We start from the raw sequence: 22,965 nt of genomic DNA, 5'->3' as shown, positions 1-22,965 counted from the left end.
CAAAGGAGACTTCAATTTCCATAACTCCAAAAGACAGTGCAATATCCAGAATTAAGTTCAATCTGAACTTTGTAGTATTTCTGGAGGCTAGATAAAAGCCAGCCTTTCTCGGAAGTTTTGAAGCTGGTTCTCACTCTACTAAAGGAGTCACTTTCTTGTATGACCAGCTGGAGGGACAAATGGTTACCTGTGATGTCTACTAACATACCAAAACTTACACTGGCCTCTAAGCTTCATCAGTTACTCATTTCAAAGTCCATGTTAGTGTATTAGGTCCTCTCACTTCTTCTCCTACCCTATGCTGACTCAAGCTTATGGGTTTCTCATTCTCCTTATATCCATGCTATTTCTTGTTCTCTCTATTTCCTGTTCTTCTCTCACTCCCTCTATTTCTCTGCTCTGCTGGGATTCTCTCATAACCACATCAAGTGTGCTGACCATGCTCAGTCTTCTCTAGATACTTCCTGGTAGCTCCAGCTATTCTCTATCCCATAGCTACAATAAAAACTTTCCCCTTAACCATACCATGGGGTGGTCATAGTGTCATTTCATCCAATGCCAAGAAATAGTTTGAATTTTTATATTTTAAAATTTTTGTATAAATGTTTTATAAATTTTTTAAAAAGAATTTTAATTTATCCTAGTATAGTATTGATTGTCCTGATAGATGCTTCAAAGTATTGACAATCAACTGCGGCAGTAACTAGAGAGAAAAGCAATAATTATTAGTAATATCATCAGGAAAATCATTGCAGGCATTCTCAGGATAATCAAGCATAGCATCATTAGTGGCATCATCTGTAGCATCTTGTGTAATAACATCACTGTCATTGTGTATGAGAAGGTATGAGAAGTGGAAGCTCGTTTTTGTTTTTGTTTTCTCAGATGCTGCTTTGGAATGCTTGTTTTCAAGACAATGTTATTCCTCCATGTCAGTATATTGGCATAGAAAAAGTAGATATTGATTGATTTTTAACAGTTATATAGTCCTTCCGGTCTGAGCCAGTGCTCTGAGCAGACCTTGGGTGCTAGCTCTGCACCCAATCCCACAACACCCAGAGGAAGCTAGATTCCCATGTGTTCGAACATGACCAGGATGATAGGATCATGGGATCACAGGATCTCAGGAGCTTGGTCACACCAGGATTTCAGGATCCCAGAGGCAGCCCATCTCCCAGTAACACTTACACCCAGAATCTCAGGATCACAGGATCAGAGAGACAGCTGGACTTTGAGGAGTTCTGACATAATCAAGATAACAGGAGGGACAGGCTCCAGTCAGAGACAGTGAGTGCAGGTAGTGTAAAGCCCAAGCAAAAAGGACTTCACAATCCATGGAAAACTGCAGACGCACCCCAAATCACTCACAAGAAACATGGCTTAATGCAATAGCAAGAGTTTTACTCAAAACTAGCATACTAGGGTATCCTTCACTTGTAACCCATGCAGGGGTAGAGGAAATCAGCCTCTAACAGATTCTTACAGCTTATAAGGGGAGAATCTACAAAGTAGGTGGGTTAGAGAAGGGGGGAAGGAAGGAGAACAGGTCACTAGGTCATTGATACATTTGATTTTAAATTCTTAATATGGATGGTGAGTCACTTTAAAGTTGGCTATTTCAGACTAGCTTCACACTATCATGAGCTTCAGTTCAAAGGGGTCAGGCTTATCTCAAGCTTATAGCATCTTGGCACCAATTGTCTCGGGGCTGTTAGTTCAAAGCACAGTCAGGCTTATCTCAGGCCTATAGCATCCTGACACCATTAATCTCAGGGCTTGTTTAGTTAGGGCCATCTGTTCAAATGGTCAGCTAATTTCCTGGGACTGAGGCGCCACAATGTTTGACTTACAGATTTTTATATCTTTGCTTTAAGGGTAGGGCTCAGGGGGTCAACTTAAATTTTTATCTTTCATTAGCACTAGAGATAACCAGATGGCAAGAGGCAATCGCAAGAACATAAGCAATAGAAACCAAGGTTATTTGGCATCATCAGAACCCAGTTCTCCCACCATAGCAAGTCCTGGATACCCCAACACACCGAAAAAGCAAGATTCAGATTTAAAATCACTTATCATGATGATGATAGAGGACTTTAAAAAGGACATAAATAACTCCCTCAATAACACATAGGAAAACACAGGTAAACAGGTAGAAACCCTTAAAGGGGAAACACAAAATCTCTTTAAAACTATAAGAAAACACAACCAAATAGGTGAATGAATTAAACAAAACTATCCAGGATCTAAAAATAGAATTAGAAACAATAAAGAAATGACAGAGACTACCCTGAAGATAGAAAACCTTAGAAAAGAATCAGGAGTCATATATGCAAGCATCACCAACAGAATACAAGAGACAGAAGAGAGAATCTCAGGCACAGAAGATACCACAGAAAACATTGATACAACTGTCAAAAAATGCAAACTGCAAAAAGCTTCTAACACAAAAAATCCAGAAAATCCAGGACACAAAGAGAAGACCAAATCTAAAAATAATAGGAATAGAAGAAATTGAAGATTTCCAACTTAAAGGGACAGTAAATATCTTCAACAAAATTATAGATGAAAACTTCCCTAACCTAAAGAAAGAAATGCCCATGAACATATGAAAAGCCTACAGAACTCCAAATAGACTAGACCAGAAAAGAAATATCTCCCGTCACATAGTAATCAACCACTAAATGTAAAAGAAATGTAAGAACGAATATTAAAAGCAGTAAGGAATAAAGGTCAAGTAACACATAAAGGCAGACCTATGAGGATTACACCAGACTTCTCACCAGAGACTATAAAAGCCTAGACAGATGTCATACAGACCCTAAGAGAACACAAATACCAGCCCAGGCTACTATACCCAGAAAAACTCTCAACATAAGTGGAGAAACCAAGATATTCCACAACAAAACCAAATTTATACAATATTGTGCCTGCCCCCAGCCTTAAGCCGGCCTGAAAGACTTTGTTTGCCATAGGACCTTAAAGAACCAGCTGGAATCATCCACCCTGGCTGCACTTACAACTTTCTACAGGAACTTAGAAGAATAGACTGCCTGCTGAGCTTGCCTTGTGACATAATCCAGCTGAAACAAAGGATGGGGTCCCTGGGTTTTCCCTTTGTATACAAGTGCTGAATATTGAACTATGCTGGGAGACTGGAAACGGTCTCTTTGCAGTTTTGACTATGCCTGAGGGACTTAATAGCAGTCCCAATATAAAAGTGCTTAATCATTGATATAATTTTAGGAATTCTTATAGGATCATCATTAAGACCTAAGAAGTCATCTATTTTTCTATGTAGTATCACTACAAGACAGTACATCTTCATGGATCTGCAGAGATCTGCTACAAAGGGGTGTGCTCAGTGATAGCTGCATATGAATAATAATAATAATAATAATAATAATAATAATAATAATAATAATAATAATGGGAAAAGCATATTAATAGCAGGAATCTTTCCTAAAATCACATCCACCACAGCCTTGCTAATGAAGCACACTCGTCGCAGATTATATAATAATCCGAGGCAAGCATTTCAGGATGATCATCTGCTCATTATTAGCTTGTCCCATTATGGCTCCTGACATCACACAACTATGGTCACTTGATCAAAGAAACTAAAACCATCCAGTGGGGAAAAAGACAGCATTTTCAACAAATGGTGCTGGTCCAACTGGAGGTCAACATGTAGAAGAATGCAAATTGATTCATTCTTATCTTCTTATACAAAGCTCAAGTCCAAGTGGATAAAGGACCTTCACATAAAAACAGATACACTGAAACTAATAGAAGAGAAAGTGGGGAAGAGCCTCAAAAACATGGGCACAGGGGGAAAGTTCCTTAACAGAACATCAATGGCTTATGCTCTAAAATCAAGAATTGACAAATGGATACCTCATAAAATTGAAAAGCTTCTGTAAGGCAAAGGACATTGTCAATAAGATAAAATGGCAACCAACAGACTGGGAAAAGATCTTTACCAATCCCATATCTGATAGAGGGCTAATATACAATATATTCAAAGAACTCAAGAACTTAGGCTTCTTAACCTTATTAAGAAAATGAGGTATAGAGCTCAACAAAAAATTCTCAACTGAGGAAACTCGAATGGTTGAGAAGCACCTAAAGAAGTGTTCAGCATCCCTAGTCATCAGGGAAATGCAAATGAAAACAACCCTGAGATTCCACCTCATACCAGTCAGAATGGCTAAGATCAAAAACTCAGGTGATAGCAGATGCTGGCAAGGATGTGGAGAAAAAGGAACACTTCTCCATTGTTGCTGGGATTGTATTCTGGTACCTCTACTCTGGAAATCTGTCTGGTGGTTCCTCAGAAAATTGGACATAGTACTACCTGAGGACCCAGCTATACCACTCCTGTGCATATACCCAAAAGATGCTCCAACATATAACAAGGAATCATGCTCCCCTATGTTCATAGCAGCCTTATTTATAATAGCCAGAAGCTAGAAAGAACTCAGATGTCCTTCAACAGAGAAATAGATTCAGAAAATGTGGTACATTTACACAATGGAATACTACTCAGCTATTAAATGAATTCATGAAGTTCTTAGGCAAATGGATAGAACTAGAAAATATCATCCTGAGAGAGATAACCCAATCACAACAGAACACACATGTTATGCACTCACTGATAAGTAGATATTAGCCCAAAAGCTCCAAATACTCAAGATACAATTCACATACCACATGAAGTTCAAGAAGAAGGAAGACTAAAGTGTGGGTTCTTCGGTCCTTCTTAGAAGGGGGAACAAAATGCTCACAGGAGCAAATATGGAGACAAAGTGTGGGTCAGAGACTGAAGAGAAGGCCATCCAAAGTCTGTCCCACATTGGAATCCATCCCATATACAGACACCAAACACAGACACTATTGTGGATGCTAAGTGCATGCTAACAGGAGCCTGATATAGCTGTCTCCTGAGAGGCCCTGCCAGAGCCTCTGTAGGCAGATGCTCGCAGCCAACCATTGGACTGATTATGGAGTCCCCAATGGCGGAGTTAGAAAAAGGACTGAAGGATCTAAAGGGGTTTGCAACTCCATAGGAAGAACAACAATATGAACCAACCAGAGCTTCCAGGGTCTAGACCACAAACCAAGGAGCACACACGGAGGGACCCATGGCTCCAGCCATATACGTAGCAAAGGATGGCCTTGTTGGGGATCAATGGGACAAGAGGCCTTTGGTGAAGGCTCATTGCCCCAGTGTAGGGGAATGCAAGGGCGGGGAGGTGAGAGTAGGTGGGTGGGTGGGGGCACACCCTCATAGAAGCAGGAGGAGGGGGGATTGAATAGGGAGTTTCTAGGGGGGAAATCGGGAAAGGGGATAACATTTGAAATGTAAATAAAGAAAATATCCAGCAAAAAAGGAGAGAGATCCCAAAGATTTGAAGAGATAGACATATTAATCTGACTTAAATATTATATAATGCATACATGTATTAAAACACTATATGGTACATATTGATTATGGACTTTCTATATTTTCTGTAAATTTAAATTATTTTTTAAAAATTAAATGTTTTTTTAAAATCTAAAAAAAAAAAAAGTTATGTATCACTGCATATGCTTAGCTACTCTGAAAACTCAGAAGTCATAGTGAGAAACAACAATTTCTTCATTCCAGAATAGAAGACGACCATGAACTAACCAACATTAGTTCATCAGGTTTTTTGGGTTAAACTACTTTTTTATTTTTATATGGTGTATCTACAGTATTATTGAGAAAAAGAGAATTTTTTGGTGGTACCAAGTAAAGCTTAAATAGCCCTATATGAAGCATTGAATTTATTAATCATAAGTATTTGCACCAAAAGAAAATTTAGTTTTCTAGGACAAAAATCATCTTTTATTTTAAACCATTGTTTGTATGGTAACTTGCCCTGATCATCATTTTTCTTACTGATAAAAAGCTTCTTGGTTAAATTCCCCAGTTCATCCTTGTAGAATTTGGTGCATCTCCTTAGTTGACAACAGGAAGGGCACCCAGATCTGTGCCATTATCATGATCAGTGGTATTACCTCTGCCACAAACAGGAGCAGGCCTGTTGTTGGTGTTTATGATTTGGCTGGAGTGATCAGTTGGATATGCAGCATGGACATCTAGGTCACCATCATTATCAGGGTCCTCCATGTCATAGAGCCCACAAAGAGGAGCAGATTCAGGATCAGTACTGAGCCTGTCACCCTTGCCTTGAGCAAGAAGACAAGAGTCAAGTGCAAAGTCAGCATTGTGAGCAGAGTCAATGGTCTCATCAGAGCAGCGCTCAGGAGCAGGCTCAGGGTTAATGTGTTGATGGTCCCTTGGGTGCTCAGTTTGAAGAGCTGAAACAAGTGGGAGAGCCAGTTCAGCCTTTTGAGCTTTGTCCATAGCACGCATGTCACCTGTGCCACCAGTGCAGGCAGCAGGAGCTGGCTCAATGTGTTCAGTAGCCCTCAAGGCAGCAATTCTATGCTCAAAAGAGCTAAAATAGGGTACATACAAATACCCTGTCTTCTTTTCTTCAACCTTTAAAGAAATATTGAGATGTTACTTTTCATTAAAAATTTTATGGTTTTCATTCATTTTTATCATTCTTGTAAATGTCACAGTCTTGATTTTAGTCCAGAGTTGTTCAGTCTAAATTTATCATTACAGCTGTCAGTATCATGTAACCTCTGCTTCCTTTCTGCTCCAGCAAAAGCTCCAGAGTTTTCAGAAACATCAAAATTGGATCTGCTCAGCTTTATGCTTTACCTTCCTCTGCTCTTTGCTACCTAACATCATCATGCTCTACATAATGGGAAGATATGAAAAGAAAAGGACAAAATGTTTCCTCTCCAGACTTCATGACTTGGATTTTATATTCCAGCCAGATTAATATGACATGGCAATGAGGAGCTTCAAGAATGAAAGGAAACTCTCTCTTCTGCATTACATTAGTTCTTGCCCCCTTGGCCTTTCACAATTGCCCATTGAGGTCCTTGGAGAGTAACAGTAAAGGTGACCTCTGAAATGCAAGAACAAAGTATGCCAGTACCCACATGGAGAAGAGCTGCTGAACTGCAGGTATGGGTCACGGAGATGCCTTCTAACCTCTTACTTCTTAACCGTGATTGTTATGTGTGTGAGCAATGACCTGTTCCAGCACCACTGTGGCTGCTTGAATAAGAATAACCCCCAGTTCCCCTGTGGGTAGAACTGTTATGGAAAAGATTAGGACATGTGACATTATTGGTGGAGATGTGTCACTGAGAGTGAGTTTTGAGGTTTCAAAAGACTAGTGCCATCTCCAGCGAGCTCTCTGCCTTCTGTTTGTGAATAAGGATGTGAACCATCAGCTGCTACAGCAGCACCATGCCTGTCTGCCTAAAGTCATGATAGTGATGGAACTATATGAATCGTTTTAAAACCATAAGCCCTGCCCCCAAAAAAGCCTCCATCCTATAAGCTGCCTGGGTCATAGTGTTTTATCAGAGCAATAGAAAGTTACTAATACAACCATTGACTACTTTCAGTAGAAGTGTCATGACAAAAGCCTGAAAATTTCATTCAAAACTCTTAAGGGGTGTTATTCAGTGTCACAAACAGATGAGACAGTTTCATAGTGCTAGCTCAGGTAGGATACTCAAGAGCACCCACTAAATTAATCAAATAAATTTATCAAGTGGAAATTTTGAAAACAATTTGACGCTGCTTGGGGGTTGGAAAGCCTCCTCTACATTTATTTGCTAACAAATGTCTACAGACTTTGTCATTCTTTACAACTAAGTGAAAAGTTAAACTTAGCAGTCTTCTTTTTCCTTCAATGCCAAAATTGCTAATGATATTTGTTCTTCAGTGGAAGAACTCACACATTCTAAAACTTACCAATCATCAACAAATAATGTAAGCACAGAAATTATTGAATAAGATAGCTTAAGGAGCATTGTTGGTTAAAAAAAAAAAGATGAGGAAGTATACATACTACATGTGTATGAAAACACTTTAAAGTGTTCCTGTGAGAATCTTAAGTTTACTTATTACATTGAGAAAGTTGAACTTAGACACATCAAACACAATGAGATGATGAGTTTGCATGTGGTATTTGTCAGACTTAGATATGTTTTCATAAACTACATATTTTCTCATGCTTCCTCCTCATTAGTAAAGTACTCTTAGACCATTTATAAAAGAAATTCCAGGTTTGTTTTCCAGGATATATGACACGTGGAAGAGAAACACTGAAGATGACTGAGAAAACCCTGAATATATTTAGCTGAACAATTATTTACAGACAGGAGTGTTAATGAACACCTAGAAGACATCACTTATTTATTAGAATAGACAATTTTATAAGAACTAGTCTAAAATGTATTTATTATTGGAGTATACATATATGTGTGTGTGCATTTATGTTCTTGCGTGTGCTAGGCTGCTGTGTGTGTGAAGGCCAGAGGATGACTTTCAGGAGTTGGATTCCTCTTTCCTGGGTGAAGCAGACTCTCTCACTGTTTTTATTGTTCTGTGTGTTTCACTCTGGCTGGTTTGTGTTTTCCAAAGCTGTTCGACTCTCTCAGCCTCTTATATGGATTTAAAGGTACTGGGATTACATATGTGAGGCATTTGCTGCTTGGTATGTTTTCCAGGATGGAATTCAGATCATTAGGCTTACAAGGCAACTGTTCTGACGCTCTGATCCATCCTCATGGCTCATATATGATTATGAGTTTGTTTGTTAGCAGTTCACAATGAAAATAATAAAGAAAAAGCCCTGAACTGTAGGAAGCCGCTGTTAGCGGTGGTATAATTCTCCATTCCAAGATGGCGGGGACATTGTGTCCTCTCCACTAGTAAACAATTAACTGCGCAGCTGCAAAGGCAGAAAGCCCACCAAAGTCACTGGCCAATCCCGAGGCGCAATATTGGGTGATGAGTGAACAGCCAATCAGAAGTGAATACGTCACTCTAGGGTGTATTTAAGCTGTGCCTCTTCCTGTCTTTGGCCCTTCCGTGTCTTTTCTGCTTCTGCTGATACAGAGTAAAGCCTCGCTGTGGTGATACCCGAATATTGCCTCTCATGTCCTTGTTCGCGGGTGGAGGGGACATGGGAGGTGCAAGGAACACTGAACAGCAGCAATTCTTTGGGATGTGAGCTTTCTCTTTTTCTAAAGCCAGGCATCGTCCTTGTAACCTGCCTGTGCCATTTAAAGCTTGTGTTACTTTTCTCTTTACAAAAATTCCTGTTTTGGTAATCTGTTAGCCTGTGGTGGAAAACTGACATTATCTTGCTCAGGTCTGTGATGTTATACTTTTTATACTGCAATTAGCAAATAATGCCTTCTGGAAAAGTCTCATGCTAACTCGGGTTTAATTGTGTTTAGCAGCAGAAAAGTGATGTCTTTTTTTGTCTTAAGACACATTGTTTATTTGTTTGAAGGATGAAATCCCTTTTGGATTAGTAGATTCAGGCATGTCTAATATCTATCTGTAATTAGTGATAATAAAGTTTATAGCCTAATCATTTGAATATCAAAGATGTTGGTTCCTCTCATGACTACTCTAATTACTTCATGTCTTTATTTTCAACCCCATTAACATTTACTTTCTGTATCATCATAAAAAATTATATATTTGTATAAACATTTCTATGTGTGTTAAGTATGTTAACCACTTAAGTTGTTATTCCTACTTTCTAATGAATTTTCACTTAAATCTTAGAACATGGCTGGCAAATGAGTTTCTGTGATAAAAAACATAAGAAAGATGCAAAAATATTTTCAGGGCTGAGTTTTAGGCTTGGAAGGTCTGGAACAACCACAGTATTGTAGAGAAGCATCTTGTATCTTACAATAAAACTTTTCAATATGGTGGTAATTACCTTGATGTGCATTGCTCTTCTAGAGTCATCAGGTGGCAGCTCTTTCTTAGGATGAAGAATAACTTCAGATTTTTCAAATTGTTCACGAACCATCTCCTTTAAGTCTTTTCTGAAGTGTTTTTTTGGATGTTTATACTGCTGTGCATTCTGCTCACCTACTGTTGCCTCATCTATTCTCACAGAAGGCTGTGAACGGAAAGATGCATATTCAACATTGTTCTCCTTCTCCGTTTCTTGTTCTTGAGATACTTTCTGCAGATGAGAAAGTGGAGTGTTATTCTGATTGATTCAACCTCATGAGTTTTGTGTTTTGAGGTACTTGTTTTCAAAATGGATTTTCTTTTAATCATTTCATTAAAGGATACACTCCCAGAAATAAGGAGTGTAGAGTGCAGTTTTTACATGGTCTAGTTCCATTGAACACATTGCATATAACTTTCATAATAATATTGACTTGCTATATGGAAATGAATAACAGTGGTGCAAATGAGATTGAGACCTATTGGATCATATTTTTAAATGCCTGGTATGTTTGGTGGGGGCTGTTTTGCTAAGGATTCAGAGGCATGTCCTTGTTGGAGACGGTGTTTCACTGAAGGTCTTCCCCACTCGACCTCTGCCTCATACTTCTGGATCAGATACTAAAAACTTCTAGGGACCACTAAGCAAAAATAATTCCCTAAAATTGGCCCGAGTGACTGGTAATAGGAAACTACAGATTTAACCCCTGGAAATGCTCTTTTCAGGTCAACCTAACTTAATGACTATTACTGTTGGGCTGTGGAGAGCATGGGTGGGGGTCCGGTGGGTAGAGTTGTAAATCCTGTGTCTGCCTCCCCAGGGCCTGGGGCCGAGGCTCAGGGAGGCAGAAGTGCAGAAGAGGTAGTCCATGGTTTTAAAATGTTTATTGTCATGGTGGAAAATGGATGAAGCCCCCATATACCCTGTATTCTCAGGGCAGGCCTGAGGTTAAATACCTTTTGCAAGGAGGAGGAGGAGGAGGAGGAGGAGGAGGAGGAGGAGGAGGAGGAGGAGGAGGAGGAGGAGGGTCTGGGAAGGAATGTTTAATTGGCTATGCCCTCTGGCCTTTAGGTATCTCATGAATATGGAGATGTCTTGAGGCTTTGTGGCCAGTGTCATGCCCTCTACCTGTGCTGTGTGACCAATGGCCACAAACCTCTCTGTAGAAGGGGTTGTAGAGAGCTGTGGCTATGTGAAAGAAACTAGGGGGCCCAGGAGCAAGGCCAAACTCCTACCGTCCCTGAGGGTCTCCAGGGTTCAAAGCATGCTCAAACAGGTACCCAGCTGCCTCTCACAACCCAACACTTCACATACTACTGACATATTGTTCATAATGCCAATCTTTATTCAGGTGTCTTAAATTTGAAGATACACATATCATTTGGGGACATTTTACAAGTGGGTAAAAAAAAATATTCAGGATAAGACTAATGTGACCAACCAACATTTCAGTATTACTGAAGTAGAGGCTCATTAAGTCCCACTCCTAGGTGAGTAGCTATAAACAACTGATGGCTGCCAAGGGAAGAAGACAGTTTTCTTCTGAGATGCAACCCTGTGAGGCTATTCATGAACCAGTAATTTTCCTACATCTACACTCATAAGTAGACTCTATTTTTTAAGAAAACATGAATTTGGAAAGGAATAGTGTTGGTGGCAAATAGGGAAGTTTTGAAGGGGAGTAAAGTGTGAGTGGATCTGATCAAAATTTGTTTTATGCATTTATAACATTTTCAAACATGAAAATAAATTAATTAAAAAATAATGTTCTCTTTATCAATAGAGATAGAGTACAAACAAAGAACTTAGTGGATGGGTTAAGAAGACAAGCTAGAACCCAAAATTGCCTCAGCATCAGTGTTTCAAAACACTTGATGTGTCATTGTTTGATTATATGTGATGTTATTAAATAAGATAAAGTCAACAGCTAACAGAATAGAATAATAGACACATGTCAGTACACTGTCTTTAGTTTGTCATATGAAATTTGAGGCATGGGACTTGGAAGAAAGAACCAAATCACTAGAGTAGAAGAAGGTGGGAAAAGTACATGGATTTAAGTACATAAATATTTGCAAAAAAAAAAAATACTTAAAATACAAACCTACACAAAATTCTGAAATAATGCATATGAAATCCCAGAGGCAGGAGAGCCATGGATCAAGTTATCTAGTAACATAGGGCTTTCCAGTAGATTCACATGCTGTTTTATAATCTTTGAATTACAGGAACTACTGCTCTTATGGCTTACTACAACTTGGCACACACCTAGTATTAAAATTATAGTTAATTATGTTTTGATTTATGCTGTACTCATTTACATGTCAAGCATGTTAGTTCCTTTCAACTGTAACTATTCTAGAAGTCTTTTATCATCATTCCCATTATTGTTATTATTATTGTTTTATAAGAACTGTCCTCATTTGTTTAAGGAGCTTGTAAATTCTGAATTGTTACATTCATAGTCTAATATGTGTTCACATAGAACTTTAAGGACCAGTGAGAAGGATGCTGCTAAGACTATGGGTACAGGACATGAACAAAGCTAGGGTCCTATTGTCTGGACACTCTGCAAAACTGCAAACATGGGCTCACAGATATATCTTTGCCCTCAAAATACATAGTTTTGTAAATTAAATTACCATTACTCTTGTTTTTCCTTTAAAAATATGATGTAGTCCTTCTTCTTTAGGACAAACACTATTTTCTTGTTGTTCAAGCACTTCACAAATTTTCACTTTGAAATCTTTTTTAATGACTTCTTTAAGATGTACATACTGTGATTCACTGTGCATACGCTCTACTTCCTTTGCTGTCTTGGCAGCATCCTGCTCCCCAGGCTGTAGGGATGTGCTATGATATATATTCTTTAGGTTTTGTTCCTTAGGTATTTTCTGAAGGTGAGAAAGTGTAATGTTTTATGTTGCAGGGACTTGTTTTCAAAATGACTCTGTCCTTACATATTACAGTATATAGATAAAGAAAAAGGAGCAGCTACTTAATATTTATCAGGTAATTTTCTTCATAAGTACTCTGCTATTTACACATCTCTAGCTATTGATAAGAAATGAAAACAATTTCCTTTCATATAGAGTAGGAGAAAACTTGAACCAACAAAATTAACTTAATAGTGATTACAATATTGGTTACAGTAAACATACCTTACTGATAAATCTTCTAAAAAATAAATTAGATGATTTTTAATAATACAAATAATGCCTTATGTAAAAGGTATTACCTTACCCAACCTACAAATGTGGAGTCATAAGAATACATTTAAGCCCTTTTTCTGTTTATTAGTAAATAATAGGCACAAGCCTAAGTTATTGAGAACCTAAATTACTAAACATCGTCAAAAAGCAAAACAAATTACTAAATTTTATTTTACATTGTATACTGTGTAGTTTATAGTTACATGGAATAATGTGTAATGTACATTAACAAATCATAAATTACTTCCTGTCTGGGCCAGAGCACTGAGCAGATCTTGGGTGGCAGCTCTGCCCCCAATCTCTAAGAACCCAGAGGAAGTGGGGATCCCAGGTGCTCTAACTTGGGCAGTATCCTGTCTGAGCTTGAGCACTGAGAAGATTTTGGGCCCCAGCGCTTACCCCAGTAGTTACACCCACCATACAAAGTTCTGATACAACCAAGATAATAGGAAAGACAGGCTCCAGTAAGGGACAAGGCAGGTAGCACTAAACAGATACAGATGGCAAAAGGCAAGCGCAAGAACATAAGCATCAGTAACCCAGGATACTTGGCATCTTTACAACCTAGTTCTCCCACACAAGAAAGTCCTGAATTTCCCATATCACTAGGAAAGCAAGATTCAGATCTAAAATCACTTCTAATGATGATGATAGAGGACTTCAAGAAGGATGTAAATAACACTCTCAAAGAATTTGAGGAGAACACAGGTAAACAGGTAGAAGCCCTTAAAGTAGAAACACAAAAATCCCTTAAAGAATTACAAGAGAACACAACCAAAAAGGTTAAGGAATTGAACAAAACCATCCAGGACATAAAAATGGAAGTAGAAACAATCAAAAAATCACAAAGGGAGACTACCCTCAAGATAGAAAACCTAGGAAAGAAATCAAGTGTCATAGACACAAGCATCACCAACAGAATACAAGAGATAAAAGAGAGAATCGCAGGTGCAGAAGATATCATAGAAAATATTGACACAACTGTCAAAGAAAATGCAAAATGCAAAAAATTCTTAACACAAAACATCCAGGAAATTCAGGACACAATGAGAAGAACAAACCTAAGGATAATAGGTATAGATGAGAGTGAAGATTCCCAACTTAAAGGGCCAATAAATATCTTCAACAAAATTATAGAAGAAAACTTCCCTAAACTAAAAAATGAGATGCCCATAAATGTACAAGAAGACTATAAAATGCCAAATAGACTAGACCAGAAAAGAAATACCTCTGGTCACATAATAATCAAAACACGAAGTGCACAAAACAAAGAAAGAATATTAAATGCAGTAAGTGAGAAAGGCCAAGTAACATACAAAGGCAGACCTATCAGAATTACACCAGACTTCTCACCAGATACTATAAAAGCTAGAAGGTGCTGGACAGATGTCATACAGACCCTAAGAGAACACAAATGCCAGCCCAGGCTACTATACCCAGCAAAACTCTCAATTACCATAGATGGAAAAACCAAGATATTCCACGACAAAACCAAATTTACACAATATCTTTCCACAAACACAGCATTGCAAAGGATAATAGCAGGAAAACTCCAATACAAGGAGGGAAATTACACCCTAGAAAGAGCAAGAAAGTAACCCTCTTCCAACAAATCCAAAAGAAGATAGCCACACAAAGATAACTTCACCTCTAATAACAAAAATAACAGGAGACAACAATCACTGTTCCTTAATATCTCTTAACATTAATGGACTCAATTCCTAAATTAAAAGACATAGACTAATGGACTGGATACATAAACGGGACCCAGCATTTTGCTGCATACAGGAAACCCACCTCAGTACAAAGACAGACTCTATCTTAGAGTAAAAGGCTGGAAAACAATTTTTCAAGCAAATGGTCCTAAGAAACAAGCTGGAGTAGCCATTCTAAAATCTCCAGCCTGAGAACACAAAAGGAGGAACTCATGGCTCTACCTGTATAGGTAGTTGAGGGTGGCCTTGCCAGGCATCAGTGGAAGTGGACAGCCTTGGTACCTGAAAGTTTGGATTCCCTAGTGTTGGGGAATTTCAAGAGCAGGGAGGTGGGAATGAGAGGATGGTGGGAGCACACCCTCATAATAATTGGGGGGGTAAGGGGTTAGGCATCAGTGGAAGTGGAGGGCCTTGGTGCCTGAAAGTTTGGATTCCCTAGTGTTGAGGAATTTGAGAGCAGGGAGGCGAAAATGAGAGGATGGTGGGAGCACACCTTCATAGAAAAGCCCAGAATTATATGGATCAGACATGATAGAGGCAGGCAGCCAGAAGACTAGATTCCAGAATTCAAACAAACAATTATCTTGATACTAAAATTTGTTTTGAGAATTGTGTGTTGCAGAATACATAGCCTTGGTGTATCTATTCATCAGGCAAGCTGAGCACACCTGCTCGAACCTCTGATGTCCTGGAATTCCAGCCAGATGCAGTGAAGACAGTGTCAGAGGCTTATCAATTTATTCTTCCCCCACCCCCTCTTCTAATATCTCAACACCCATAATCAGCTTGAAGAAGTTAATAAAGAGTAGGTGCCCCTATTCCCTGGGCTTGAGGACTGAGGTGGTTAATATTGGGCTGTCTTTCTAGGGAAAAGTAGTGGTTTTGGTGGAAGAGGGAGGATTATCTAGGATTTATTGCATAGCCATAACTTACTGGTAGAAATATGTATAATTGTTATTAAGATGAAGTTATAATTTCTTAAATGGTACAAAATTTACTTTGATTTCAAATTTAAGGTTTTTATTGGTACAAGCTTCTTATTAATATAAAAGTGAGATGAATATTGTTACTATCACAGGCATTGTGCCTGTATAACACATTTATGAATACAAGGCTTAGACCCAGCCCTTCTTTAACTTTTTTAACTTATTTGAGATGGTTAGACTGTGAGTTAAGGGCCTATAGCAAATTCATGGCTTTGAGCTTATTGTTAGGGAGTTTTCTGTATTTTCTTTAGAAATAGCTGAGAGGAGTTAACAGACAACAGTCCAGATTACCTTACATGAATAGTCGGTTTTCAAAACATCAGAAATCCACAGAATTGACGTTACAAACATTTCTGTATTAATGTTCATTTTGATTAGAGACCTGTCTGCTCCTGACAGCTTCCTGTCTTGGATTCTAAGAAGAAATTGAGCATCTTTGGAGTTATTCCAATTGTGGTGAGACAGCCACTAGGCAAGAATTGCCTTTTTCCATCTACAGACAAAATACTGTACAAAAAGGACACACTTGCAGAATGGTTGACTGATTTTATCTGCCAAGACAGAGTAATCAGCCCTTAATATTTCTGCATCACTAGGTCTGTCAGATGATCCTGGGCCAGAAGGCTGAAGATCAGATGCTCCAACATTCTGTAGTATAGGGACTGTCCAGGTGTTCAGCGGTCTCTATAAATTGGCTATGTTTTAGAAGCTATGCTTTGTGCTTCCCATAATCTCAGTTAACTCAGTCATTCTGGATTTCTGATGGGGTTGAAAACTTATAGTCTCATAGCCAATCCTTGCTATTTACTTTGAGAGAAAATATTTGAGTAGATGGTTTTCGGCTGACATTCATTCTAAAGCTAAGAAAAAAAACCCAGGTTCAGAATTATGTCTTTTATTTAAGAGAGATGACAGAGGTTCTGCTTAATCAACAAAATGATGGACTGGGTATTAGGTCTATCTTGCACCTTACTGACATAAATTGGTATAGTTATGCTCTAACTGTATTTTGAGAGAAAAAAATTATTTTAACAGGAAGGGTAATATTCAGGAGGAGCTAAGGTGGGAGGAGTACAGAGAGGAGCAGTTAGGAGAGGAGGAGGAGAAGAAGAGGAGGAGCTAGGTGATGAGAGACAAAGAGAGAGGGGGCCAGACATGGAGGCGGATGTTCACATGTCTCCGCCAGTCAAAGAGAGTTGATATATCTAGATTGGGTATTAGGTTGCTCTTTTGATTGATATTGAGCATTATCAAACTGTTAAAGCCTTTGGTTGACATTTTAAAAAATGTATAAAAGCAAAAACGAGAAGGGGGTATGGGATAGGGGTTTTCTAGGGAGGGGAAATGGGGAAAGGGGATGGCATCTGAAATGTAAATAAATAATATCCAATAAAAAATAAATTTAAAAATCATAAATTAGAAAATGAATCTGCTTCTTCTAAGAGAAAAAACAGGCAATAGTAAATGGGAAAATTATTGAGGTAAAAGGCCACAGAAAACTACTATATAGAAAGGTATATGTAAATTAGATGACTATGACAGACCAAGGGACATAAACTGGCAGGTACAACAAGGTCTAAATTTTACTTCAGATTATATACCATTACAGTGTCATGCATACATGTAAACTATCTGCACTGAGTCATATGCTAACATGGTCTAATGGCCACATGAGATAATGAACAATATACCTGATGATCTTCACCTGTTTTCTTAAGCATAATAAGTAAAATGCTATTGTGTGAATCCTAATGTCACTAAATGAATCTGTTTTCTCCAGATAGAACACGTTAAAAATAGAACTTGGTAACTGGTTGGCGCTTTGAAATAGGGCTAGATTTACCAGCTTCTTTTTTACTAGAATGGAGATAAGAGCTGACAAAGCAATGGTCAGCCAAGATTTAGAGATGGTCAAGGATATATTTAGTTTGTAGTATGAAATTTAGACATCCATAGGCCTCAGAAGATACAACTGTGTGGATAGAAGGATGTGGCCTGTAAAGAAGATAAACATTGGTATGTAGTGGGTTGGTCTTATGCTCCTTGTATTCTAATGCAAAATGCTGGTTCCTCAAAATGTGACACCCCCTCCTATACACACACACACACACAATGAGGAGCTCCTCAGGTACTCAAGAGATGCCATGTGAACCTCCTTCCTAATTTACCTGGTCAATAAAATGTTAGAGCCTGTGATTGGGCAAGTGGAGAGAGAAAGTGAGACTGGAGGTTCATGAGAGGGGGTTGCAGGTAGAGAGAAGGAGAGAAGAGGAAGTAGGAGGAGGAGGAGGCAGCTGCCATGGACCAGAACCACAGGGCCAGGAGAAACAGCAAGTAACAAGGGGATTTATACTGGGAGAATAAGTTAATATAGCCCTAGATCTGCTCAACCTAGGCATATGGTTTGTAGATAAAATACCTGGATTGTGTCTTATACACACACATTATTTGGATTACAAATTTATACTATATTTGTAAATGTAATTTATATTAAAAACTGCAAGCTTACACAGAATTAAACACTTTCTAGAATTCAATGAAAATGAAGGCACAATATACCCATATTTATGGGTCACAATAAAAGAGGTACTAAGAGAAAAGTTCATAGCACTAAGTGCCTCCATAAAGGAATTAGAAAGTTCTTATATGAGCAATTTTTAAGTGCACCTGAAAGTTCTAGAAAAAAAGGAGCAAGTACACCAAAGAGGAGTAGAAGGCAGGAAATAACCAAAATCGGGGCTAAAATCAATCAGAAGCAAAGAAAACACTATAAAGAATCAACAATTTGGACACTGTCTCTGTGCCCTTTGGTTAGTCTGGCTAAGGGTTTATCTATCTTGTTGATTTTCTCAAAGAACCAGCTCCTGGTTTTGTTGATATTTTGTATAGTTCTTCCTGTTTCTACTTGGTTGATTTCAGCCCTGAGTTTGATTATTTCCTGTTGTCTACTCCTTTTGTGTATATTTGCTTCTTTTTGCTCTAACGCTTTCAGGTGTGCTGTCAAGTTGTTAATGCATGCTCTCTCCAGTTTCTTTTTGTAGGTACTTAGAGCTATGAGTTTTCCTCTTAGTACTGCTTTCATGGAGTCCCACAAGTTTTGGTATGATGTGTCCTCATTTTCATTAAATTCTAAAAAGTCTTTAATTTCTTTCTTTATTTCTTCCTTGACCAAGTCATCCTTGAATAGAGCGTTGTTCAGTTTCCATGTATATGTGGGCTTTCCATTGTTGATATATCTAGGTTGGGTATTGGGTTACACTTCTGATTGAGCATTACCAAACTTATAAAGACTTTGATTAACATTTTTTAAAAAATTGTATAAAAGCAAAAAGGAAAAGGGGGCATGAGATAGGGGTTTTCTAGGGAGGGGAAATGGGGAAAGGGGATGGTATCTGAAATGTAAATGAAATATCCAATAAAAAATAAATAAATAAATAAGAATCAACAAAACCAAGAGCTGGTCCTTTGAGAAAATCAACAAGATAGACAAAACCTTTGCCAAATTAACTAAGAGATAGTATCCAGATAAACAAAATCAGTAATGAAAGAGAAGACAACAATTGAACAGTAAGGAAGTTCAAAGAATCATAAGATCTTACTTCAAAAACCTGTTCTCCACAAAATTGAAAACTATTAACAAAATGAATGATTTTCTAGACAGATACCACTTACCAACATTAAATCAAGATTAAATAAACTATTTAAATAGCCCCCACAGCTCCTAAAGAAATAGAAGCAGTCATTTTAAAAGTTTCCCAACCAAAAAAAAGCCCAGGTCCAGATGGTTTTGGTGCAGAATTCTGCCAGATTTCCAAGAAGTACCCATTTCAATACTCCTCAAACTATTCCACAAAATAGAAACAGAAAGAATACTGCCAAATTCATCCTATAATGCCACAATCATGTTGATACATAAACCACACAAAGATACAACAAAGAAAGAGAATTTCAGACCAATTTCTCTTATGAACATTGATGCAAAATACTCAATAAAATACTCACAAACCAAATCCAGAAACACATCAAATATAACATCCATCAATATCAAGTAGGCTTCATCCCAGGGATGTAGGGATTGTTCAAGGTATAAAAATCCATCAGCATAATCCACCATATAAACAAAGTAAAGCAAAATCACATGGTTATCTCATTAGATGCTGAAAAAGCCTCTGATAAAATCCAACGCCCCTCATGTTAAAGGTATTAGAGAAATCAAGGATACAGGGCACATACCTAAACCTAATTAAAGCAATATACAGCAAACCAATAGCCAACATCAGACTAAATGTAGAGAAACTTAAAGCATTTTACTCAAATCAGGAACAAGACAAGGCAGCTCACTCTCTCCCTATCCGCTCAATATAGTACTCGAAGTTCTAGCCAGAGCAATAAGAATACTAAAGGAGATAAAGGGGATACAAAATGGAAAGAAAGAAGTCTTCAGATGACATGATAGTATACAAAATTTCTACCAGAGAGTTCCTACAGCTGATAAACACCTTGGCTTTTGATACAAAATTAACTCAAAGAAATCAGTAGCCCTCCTTTATACAAATAATAAATGAGCCAAGAATAAAATTAGGGAAACAACACCCTCTACAACAGCCATGAATAATATAAAATATCTTGGTGTAACTATAACTTATCAAGTGAAAGATCTATATGATAAAAACTAAAGAAAGAAGTTGAAGACATCAGAAGATGGATAAGTAGAATTAACATAGTGAAATGGCCATCTTACCAAAAGAAATCTTCAGATTCAATGTTTTCCCCATCAAAATTTCAGCACAATTTTTATAGACTATGAAAGAGCAATTCTCAACTTTATATGGAAAAACAAAAAAAACAGGATAGTCAAACAATTCTCAACAATAAAAGAACTTCTGGAGGAATCACCATCCCTGACCTCAAGCTGGACTACAGAGCAATTCTGTAAATAAACTGACATACATATGGACACTTGATTTTGAAAAGAAAGCCTAAACCATACAGTAGAAAAAAATGAAAGCATCTTCAACAAATGGTGGTGGACTAACTGAATGTCTGCATGTTGAAGAATGAAAACAGATCAATACTTATCACCCAACACAAAACTCAAGTCCAAGTGGATCAAGGACCTCAACATAAAACCGGATACACTAAATCTCATAGAAGAGAAAGTGGAAAATACCCTTAAACTTATTGGTACAGGAGACAAGTTCCTGAACAGAACACTAGTGGCTCAAACTCTAAGATCAACATGATCTTTTGTAAGGCAAAGAACATTATTAATTTGTCAATAGGACAAATCGGCATCCCACAGATTGGAAAAGGATCTTCACCAACCCTACATCTGACAGAGGGCAAATATCCAAATTTTACAAAAAACTCAAGAAGACAGACACCAATGACACAACCTAATTTATAAAAGGGGTACAGAACTAAACAGAAAATTCTCAACAGGAATTTTTAATGGCCAAGAAGCACTTAAATGAATGTTCAAAATCTTTAATCATCAGGGAAATGCAAATTAAAACAACTGTGAGGTTTCATCTTACACCCATCAGAATGACTAAGATCAAAAATTCAAGATGTGAGGATGTAGAGCAAGAGAACACTCCTCCATTGCTGATGGGAATGCAAACTTATACAACCACTTTGGAAATCAATTTGACATTTTCTCAGAAAACTAGGAATAGTTCTCTTTTAAAACACAGCTATACCACTCCTGGGTATATACCCAAAAGATGCTGCAACATCTCATAAAGACACTTGTTCAATTGTGTTCATAGCAGCTTAATTCATAATAGCCAGAAACTGGACACAACCTAGATGTCCCTTGTCCTTCAGCTGAAGAATGGATAAAGAAAATGTCATGTACATTTTCTATACAATGGAATACTATTCAGCTACTAAAAACCAAGACATAATGTATTTTACAGGTAAATGGATGGAACTTGAGAATATCATTCTGAGTGAGGTAACCGAGTCCCAAAAGGACATGCATGGCATGTACTCACTTACAAGTGAAAATTAACCATAAAACACAGGTACCATGTTACATTCCACAGACCCAAAGAAGCTAAACAATAAGAAAGGCTCAAGTGAAGAAGCTTGAATCTCACTTAGAAAAGTGAATAAAATAGTCTAAAGAGACAGATGGAGGGAGGAAACTGGGAAGGAGGGGGAACAGGAAGGAGAACGGAGGATTCAGTATCTGGTATGTGGAAGGACAGGAGAGATGGCTAGATTGTCATGAAATGAATGAAAATCTGCAACTGACAGGGGTGGGGAAGTGGAGGGCATCTCCAGGAGAAGACATAGCCTGGGACAAGGGAGGTGCACAAGAATCATTGGGAGTGACCTTAGCTGTGACATTGGGGATATGAAACCTAAAGAGGCCACCTCCTGTAGCTGGACAGGAACCCCAGTGGAATAGTGACACCAACCTACCCACAAAATTTCAACCCAAAATTTATCCTGTCTACAAGAAATGCAGGCATGGGGGAGGGAGCAGAGACTGAGTGAATGGCCAACCAATAACTGGCCAAACTTGAGACCCATCCCATGGATAATCCCTAACACTATTAAAGATACTCTGTTATGCTTGCAGACAGAAGCATGTTGTCCTCTGAGAGGCTCCACCCAGCAGCTGACTCAGACATACACAGACACCCACAGCCAAACATTGGATGGAGCTTGGGGATCCTTATGGAAGAATAGGAGGAAGGATTGTAGGCCCCAAAGGGCCAAACTCCACAGGAAGCCCAACAGAGTCAACTAACCTGGACCCTTGTAGCCCTCAGAGTTGGAACCACCAACCAAAGAACATACACAGGCTGGACCTAGGCCTCACAACTCATATGTAGCAGAAGTGCAGCTTGGTCTTCATGTGGGTCCTGAAAAATTGGCTGTCCCACAGCTCTTGCCTATACATGGGATATGTTCTTCTAGCTGGGCTGCCTTTTCTGGACTTAGTTAGAGTTGGGGATACCCAGGGGGACCATTGCCCAGAAGAGAGGGGAATGGAAAAAAGATAGTAGGAAGGGATGACTAAGAGGAGGGCAGTGAGCAGGATGTAGAGTAAATACGTAAAAAAAAAATTAAATTAAAAATTAAATTAAGAAAAAAGGCACAACTGAAAGCAATAACATGATTTCTATATTTGAATTTTGGGAACCACAGCCCTATT

The 22,965-nt window shown here is 38.3% G+C and overlaps 1 protein-coding gene across 1 annotated transcript in view; it reads right to left on the bottom strand.

The window, feature by feature from the left end:
- Positions 1-5,850: 5,850 nt before the first annotated feature.
- The window catches only part of LOC143442566 (uncharacterized), a 101,240-nt gene continuing 84,125 nt past the window's right edge, over positions 5,851-22,965 (bottom strand). The window contains exons 18-19 of the mRNA XM_076935278.1: positions 9,861-10,112; positions 5,851-6,529 (exon numbers count right to left, since the gene is read on the bottom strand). Coding sequence (XP_076791393.1) covers positions 5,984-6,529; positions 9,861-10,112 — 798 coding nt within the window. The 3' untranslated portion in view covers positions 5,851-5,983. The remainder of the gene's footprint in view (positions 6,530-9,860; positions 10,113-22,965) is intronic.

Source organism: Arvicanthis niloticus, chromosome 6 (genome assembly GCF_011762505.2).
Source record: "Arvicanthis niloticus isolate mArvNil1 chromosome 6, mArvNil1.pat.X, whole genome shotgun sequence".
In the NCBI taxonomy this organism is placed as follows: domain Eukaryota; kingdom Metazoa; phylum Chordata; class Mammalia; order Rodentia; family Muridae; genus Arvicanthis; species Arvicanthis niloticus.
The sequence above is the reverse complement of the archived record's forward strand: the minus strand, read 5'-3'. Positions and strand labels throughout refer to the sequence as shown.